Raw genomic sequence first — 8194 nt, forward strand, 5'->3', positions numbered from 1 at the left:
GGGGGAGATGTGGGGAGGGGGCTGGGGAAGCACATGGAAAAAACCGGAGCAGAAAGAGCAGAAAATCAGTTTTAATTTAACCTAATATTAATCAGAGCAACTTTTCCTGCTGTTTTGTAGCCTTCCTGGTTTCTCCAGCTCCCGCGTCTGGTCCGAAGGCTGCCACAATAAAAAGGCAATTACCAGAGCCTTTCGGACAGGACACCCTTTCAGATTCAATGGCTCTCCCCCTCCCACCCTTCTGTTAGCCATGTGGCTCCCCCCTCCCCAATTTCATACCCCAGTGCACAGAGTGACAGGGGCAGGGGATGAGGCTTCTTTGTTTGTTTTTAAAGAGCTAGGACAGAGGTAACAGCAGAGGGAAGGCAGACGACTCAGCAGAGTGCCTGGCTATAGCGGGTCAACACTGGCTGCTTCCTACAGCCTGCCCATCCCAGTCATGTCATTGCAGTCCTCTACCCCAGCTGTCCTTGTCACCAGGGCAAACACCTCCAGCCTCCGCTCAGCCAAGAGGAGGAGACATGGATTTCCCCTTTCTTCTCCCCTGGGCTGGCAGAGGCAGCCATCCTCATCCCCACAGCACTGAACGAAGGCAAAGTCGTACCATAGATAACAGGCCAGATCCCGCACCCAGCCTCACCCCTCTTCCCCTTCACAGCAGCACACAGGCGGGTGGGATAGCCCATCCTAGGAACCCCCCCTCAACCCTCTTGTCACTTCATCTTCTCTGTTTCCTCCTCCTCCTCCTCTTCCATCTGTGCAGGGGTTTGCATCTCTCCTCTTCCTCCCCCCCATCTGTACACCCTTCCCATTCTCCCAGCGCATCAATAGCGAGCTGTCTTTCTCTTCTCTTCCCCAGGGTAATGAGTACTCCCTCCCAGCTCTGACCCCTGGTCTCGATGAAGTCAAATCAAGTCTATCCACTTCTGCTAACCCAGACCTGGGGACAAATGTGTCAGGACCCCAGACGTACCCTGTGGTGACTGGTAAGCTGCCTGACCAAACAGCAGAACCAAGCTTTTTATTTATTTCCCTCATCACCATTAGCTTCTGCTTTTTCTGCTAATGCAAGATATCCCTCTGTGGCAAATGTGGAAAGAGACAGAAAGATTGTGGAGAATGTAAGGGCTCAAGAGAAGTTTGAAATTCAGAGTATTGGCAGTTTTGGGTACACCCAGAGGTGCCCAGGTGTGACTCAAAGACAGGCAAACCCAGGCATGGATCGGGAACTTGTGTGCCCCGACACGGCTTAGGGATGAATGTTGGTGGAGGACAGCTGTGTCCAAATGCGCACTGTGATTTTTTCCTTTGTGTCTGAGAACAAGAGGGTCGTGGCTTACACATGATCCGCACCTGGTTTTCTTACCAAGTATTTAAGTTTTATTCAGCTCTTGCATTTGGGAAGGGCATTTGCAAACTAAGTACTGAGGTCTGCTGAACTGTGACCACTAAACCCCTTCTTCCTTAAGCCCCTGAGTCTGTAACAGCAGCTGGCCAAATAAATTTGTTCACAGCCTTCCCCCACTTCCCTCACGTGTGGGCACATTGAACTCAGGTGTGACTGGGAGAGCAGGAAATGAAAGCAAGTGGGAGACAGCGGAGGAACTGGATGCACAGACATAGGAGGCAATTTCTGCAACAGTTGATCCACAGAAACCTCCTCTTTGTTGATGGCACATGCAGGACCTGAGCAGCACAGGGTTGTCCTGGGGCAGACCATCCTGATACTAGTGTTAGACTGTCTGCCCTGTGTGTGTCAAAAACCATAAGGAGATACTCTGGTGCCACAGCCCTTCTTTTCGGGTTTTAGTTGCTGCTGCTCCCTGCTCACACAGCTACCATAAGGTGTAAGTCTTGTTAGCAACTTTTTGTTGCAGAAGCCCCAGCTAATAGCCCCTGAGGTCAAAGCAGTTCATGGCTGAGGCAGGCACTTGTTGCTTGTTCAGCAAACAGTGAGCAAAGGCATATTTTGCCTTTTGGCTACCAGGAACTTTGGGATGGGGCAGGATTAGTAACAGTTACTCCAAATACAGAGGAGATCTAGTGTAAGATCCGCAAAACGTCATGGAGAACCATGGGGAGGTGAACTGCATATTCAGTGTGAGAGAGTGTCTAGAAAGTGTGACATCCCCAGACTTTTTTCATGGCTTTTACTGCTATCAGGCTTGATCCAGGATCCTTATAGCCATGCAGTTTCTTAGCCAACCAGGAAAAAATGGTTCAGCTGTGGCAAAATTGTTCCACTTTTCTTTGTATTTTTGCACGTGCAAGACAAAACTCAGCTGGTGTCCATCTACCATTTAACAGATCTAAATCTCTTACAGGAAACACTTTCCTGTCTTCGGGGGGGCAAAGCCAGTAGGAGAGCAGTACTGTCCCTCCTTCATGGAAGGCAGATTCTCATAGCTGGATGTCATGATGAGGCATCCAAAATCAAAGTTTAAGATTCAAAGGAGCCTTTAAAACAATTATTTTTAGTCCTTCTCCCTAAATGAAGATAGGGCATTCCAGCCTGATGAGAGCAGAATTAACCTGGTGCATTCCAGCCTGATGAGAGCAGAATTCCCAAAGGCTGGGGCCACTGCACAAGCTTTGGACATGACTCTCACAAGGGGACAGCAGGAGACAGATTTAGCCTCATAGAATAGGCTGTGGGCTGAGGCAGAAAATCTTCATGTCCTCCCCACACTGTGCCATCCTCACTCTGTTCCCTGCAACACTCCCAGCTCAGCTCAAGAACATCCCCATCTGATCCATCTGGATCTAAGAGTGAGAAAAGTTCATTTCAGACCCAGCTTGACATTCCCAGGTGGCAACTTAGCACTAACATCTCAATCTGTATGCGACATTTCAATCAGTGCAGAGTAACAAAAGCAGAACTATTAGCATTGGGAGCTGTTCACTGGTGGTAATGATGGGGAAACTCAGAAACTGGAAATGAAAAGGGAAAAAAAAAAACCCAACACCCTGAAAGGCAGCAGGAGAAGAGGTGCAGAGAATTTTTCCTCTACACTTAGGCCAGGATCCAATGTTTGGATTAATGGTGCCATTACCCAAGAAAGGACTTCAGATAATGCTCGTTCTTAAAATGTTTTTGCTGGCAATTAAATGGTTGCAGTTATTGATCTTTATTGATCTCAATGTCCTCAATTTGCATAATCTATTAAAGATGAATGACTAATGATATCTGTGCTATGGGGCTGAGCAATGTTTTCAGGAAGGACCAGAGAGGTGAGGAACTCAGTGCTGCCTCCTGATCTTCTCTGGCCAGGAAATTAAGGCAGAGGCTGGGAGCATGCAGATTTCTGTGGTATCACCCAAATCCCTCTCCCAAGCAGGGATATTGGAGTAACAGCAAGTACAGAATTGCTGGCTGCCTGTTTTCCTGCCATAGTGTCATCTTTGAAATGCCTCTTTGCTCTTGTTCCAGGGCAGTCTGTGAACCCAGGTGATCTGTAAAACAAAGGTGAAACAAATCCACCCATGCAGGGTACAAGCTCCTGTGTGCAGTCACTTCAGGATATAAGATTTAGCTTCAGTGTACAAGAAGGTCTGCTTAGCTCAGTCTTCTCAGACAGAAAAAAAGTATCACTAGCTCTTTCCCAACCAAAGCTGTCTGGCACTGGATTCTTGTCCTTTCTGAAGACTTCAGAGAAAGTCCTCTCCTCTCTCTTGCTCATGACTAGCTTTCCTCAGCAAGCTCTCTCAGTTTACACCGTTCTGAGAATACCCCCCTTGAAAAGCCATCAAAACCTTAACAGTATGTAACTACCTAATGTAGTGAATGTAGTGAGATAGTTAAGTACAGATGTTGCTGAAGTCCCTTTATCTGACTGTGAGCTTCCTAGAACTGAAGAACTAGAGATGCTGCAAAACAGGCAGCCATCTCCCCAACGTGCAGGAAGGTCTTCCCCAAAGTCCTGGGCATCTATTCAAATACACATCTTAGCACCACAGTTACGTACAGCATAGCCTTGCCTGGTACTGCCAATATCAAACACTCCCTTTCAGACAGTTATTCTATCTAAATTTTTTCACTTATTACATCTCCTAAAACAAGTAAACAAAAACATTTGTTTACTATGGAGCAGACAGGCCACCCTTATTTCTCCCCATTAAGTATCAGCAAGTAATTTCCATGAATGAGCTGACACTTAGGTGCTAGCTGAGCACTAGGCTAGGAAACATACTAATCATATTTCCTAGAAGCAAAGATCCAGGCTTGAACATACCAAGATAGCGCGAGTACATGCAGTTGAACACCAAGACAATAATTCTGTTGTTCAGAGATGTTCTACTTCAATTATTTCTATTGAAGGCAAATAGCCTGGGCAGATGAGTATAAATCTGTACAGAGCTGAGTAAACACAGAAAACCTCAATAGCTTGCTTTCATTCAGTAGTTTCCACAGATCTTTGAGTTTGGAAGGTACTCAGTACCTCAGTACCTGAGAGGTGAGCAGAGGAGAACCTCAAGATTTTGGCACTAGCAACAGGAGTACTTTAAAAGCACAAGATTGTTCACAGAAGCCTTGAATCCTTTGAGAACAAAGGTTAAGGTCCTTTAAGCACCATCAGAAGTCATATCTTTTGAAACAGGCATGCATGAAAGAGGTGTCTTCAAACAAGGTTTGGTGTTCTGGGCTTAGATTAATCATTTGGGACCAGAATCCTTTCCAGCTCAATTATCTAGCCCAGAAGTTACCCAAGAGAGAGGCAGGACCATTGGAAATAAACCACAACGGACTTTTCATGTATAGCTTGAAACTTGCTTATTAACAGACTACTAAAGGGGAGGATTTACCTATTAGATGGATTGTAAAATTACAGCAAAGGTAAAGAAAAACTTCCCTTAATTGAATCCTGGCAGTTTTAACTAAATAGACATTGTTTGCCAGCCCACTACAATCAGTGAGATCTGTAAAGAAAAGTAAAGGTAAAAGACAAGCCCAAGAAAAATGGGGCAAAAAAAGTACTTCAGCAACTCCTACCATTGACTGAAATGGGAGTATGCGTCCTCTTCTCTCCCCGTGAGAAGGCTTCTGAGTGCTTCTGTGCTATGGTTAGCACCTATTAATAGGGATATGTAACTTCTACAATCATCATGACCCACCGAAACAGCTACCAGGTCCTGTATATAAAATGTTTAATTCTCTCTGGGAAATACGTTTTTTCCCTAAAGCTAGAAGTATCATCCAGGGTGAGAATTCCTATCAACAACTCACGATGTATCAAACAAAGGCACCAAAGAGCACAAACCCCATCAATCTTACTTTCCTCCAGAACTCCTCTCTCTGGAATGGGGTCAGATTTCTTTGTCAGTTTAAGTTAATTTTTTAAATTCACACATTAATGTATGCAAAAAAAAATTAGAATTACTGGCATAAAGGCTACTTACTATGTCTGAAAGACATAAAAATAGTACTTAAACAGCATCTGATTTCTGTGAAAGTTTTCAAGATAGTTGTGATGCTAAGCACGGAGAGATCACTGGCTAGACACCTGGATTCAAAGTTTTTCTGAAATGCTAAACAATATTTCGAGAACTTCAGCCTCCTGCAAGGTGAAAAGATATTATTTCCTTCGTTTCAGCTTAGTGAGTGAACTGAAGAGAATTTTGTTCAGTTCAATAACCAGGTCATTCAAAACTAAGAAACAAACTAGGATTTGAAAAAGCAGGAACATTTGTTTTCCTCTGTCACTGAGTGAATTAAGCTCGGTGTGAAAGGATAAGATCTATTCTAAAACCGGGGTCTAAAATCAGTTCAATTTCCTCCTTTCCTTCATTTAGTAAGTAATTTTTAATGCAAAACCTGCTTAGAAAAACTTGCTTTTTCTGTTCTAGTATATTTAGGAAGTCAGGGAACTTGAGGTCATTTTATTTAATTAGCATGAATAATTACAAATACTGTTTTTAATTTAATTCTAATTTCTATCCAAATATAACTTGACACAGATCACAAGTAAAAAGTTAATAATCTAATAAAATAATAATATGGACTCATCTCATATAATAATGTGTAAAGACAAATTAGATTAAACAACATAATTGCTTAAATAAATGTGCACAGATGCAGTTCATCTACTTAGCAAAAATTGAAATAACCACATTTAGTGTAAATTTTGTATTTGTCAAAGTATTTGTTACCACCAATAAAATTCAGTCTTTTAGAAAACAGCCTCATGGTGCAAATGTAAACCAAGTTGGTTCAGCTTGCTGTTTTAAATCATGATTAAAACTGACCATTACATTCAGTTGTACTTATATCAGTACACTGAGAGGGGGAGCATTTCCTTCCCCTTTTCCTTGTTTGTACTGGTGAAAATTTCCTGTCTTGCTCCAATTTGCTTTAGCTTCTGACACCAGTGAGCAATGGCCCTGGTCAGGGCTTGACTGAGCTGACTGAAAAAAACCTCCTTAACAGGAAGGGTTAGGGGCCCCAAACTGGTTTTGGCGACAGCAAATCCTACATAGTCAGACCCGCACTCTGCGGCACAGCATCACGGCTGCAGCTGCCAGCAGTCAGGCAGCCTGGTGGGCACATCTCTGGATGCCCCAATGCCCTGAAAATGGAATATGATAATCATTCACATGCTGCTACAAGGTGGTTACTGTCCTGCCTCAGCAAAATGAAAGAGGTATTTTCTGTGAGCAAGCCTCTCCTCTAAGATGAGGAATTGGCAAAAGTAGGCAGGACCTCTAAATTTCATCAACTGTTTCCCATCCCTAAGAAGAGATAATATCTTCTTATCTAGTCAAGGAATTTGGAAAGGCAAAAGGTGTTACTACTCTTCTCCAGGACCAAATGGCTGAGGGTGATAGATGATCAGATGAACGATGTGTGGAACAGACAGGAATAGCAGAGGGGAAAAGCAATCACACAAACTATTTCCGTGCATCCAATAGAAGTTCCACTGACAATAACTTTATGATGCTGAAGGCGGTGGCTCATGGGCTTGAAAAGCATATTGAAGTGAGGAACCCAGAAATGGATGGGCCCAAAAAGACAATGTCTTTGCCTTCCTTAAATTAGCATTTATGTGAACAATAGCAGTGAATGACAATAATGTCACGTAATGACAGTAGCAGTGAATTGGCATTGTCATTCCGATTTCCCAGAGCAAGAGGACAGCATTGCAGGCTGACACACTCTATGCTGCTAGAGAAAAACGGACTTTTTAAGATAAAGTAATTGTATTGTCTTCCCAACAATTCAGTTTTTGCCTTTTCTTTTGAGGCTAAAGGAAGGGTCCAATGGCTGTGATGAAAATTTTTGTGATGTAGATATTTGCCCACTGACAGCAAAGACTGTGCTTTATATCTGAGTTAAGCAGCCCCCCTCACTAGGTGTTAATAAGCTGTACTGGATTTAACCAGGCCAGATGCTTGTAAAATTGAAATTGCCCACTGTAGTATTTCAGAGAAATGGAGAGCTTATGGCAATCTTTGGCTCTTCTTCGTACGTTCAGGATTGCTATGGGCTACCCAGGAAGATCTATCCTATCTTATGATAAGTAGACTATCATTGTGATGAAGCCTTGGAGATACCTATAATGAGGACTGTGTGAAAAACTAACTTGTTCTAATTACATTTCCCAGCATATGTTTCAAAAGCATCTTGTTTAAGAGGTAACATTCAAGTCCCAACCCACCAAGGAATAAGCGTATGCTACACTTTAAGGCAGGAAGTAACTGCCCAACCTGATGGGCTGGGACTCAAGAAAATGGACAAGAAGAGTCATCAGGGGCAGAATCAGCATGGATTCACCAAAGGGAAATCATGCTTAACTAACCTGATTGCCTTCTATGACAGGACAACTGGATGGACAGACAAGGGAAGGGCAGTGGATGTTGTATACTTGGACTTGAGCAAGGCTTTTGATACTGTCTCCTGTGACATCCTCATTGGCAAACTCAAGAAGTGTGAGCTTGGTGACTGGACAGTGAGGTGGATTGAGAACTGGCTGAATGGCAGAGCTCAGAGGGTTGTCATTGGTGGTGTGGAATCAAGTTGGAGGCCTGTATCTAGTGGTGTCCCCCAGGGGTCAATACTGAGCCCAGTGTTGTTCAACCTATTAATCAGTGACTTAGGTGAAGGAACAGAGTGTCTCCTCAGCAAATCTGCTGATGATACTAAACTGGGAGGAGTGTTGGATACACCAGACAGCTGTGCTGCCATTCAGCGGGACCTGGA

At 43.7% G+C, this 8194-nt stretch overlaps 1 protein-coding gene across 1 annotated transcript in view; it reads left to right on the forward strand.

Moving 5' to 3' along the window:
• Positions 1-859: 859 nt before the first annotated feature.
• Positions 860-8194, forward strand: part of LOC104532993 (paired box protein Pax-2-A-like) — a gene marked incomplete at its 5' end in the record, with an annotated part of 24702 nt that continues 17367 nt past the window's right edge. Inside the window, 1 exon segment of the mRNA XM_010178346.1 lies at positions 860-986. Within this exon segment, the coding sequence (XP_010176648.1) occupies positions 860-986 (127 nt within the window).

This window comes from Antrostomus carolinensis, unplaced genomic scaffold, assembly GCF_000700745.2.
Source record: "Antrostomus carolinensis isolate BGI_N321 unplaced genomic scaffold, ASM70074v2 scaffold23911, whole genome shotgun sequence".
Classification (NCBI taxonomy): Eukaryota; Metazoa; Chordata; class Aves; order Caprimulgiformes; family Caprimulgidae; genus Antrostomus; species Antrostomus carolinensis.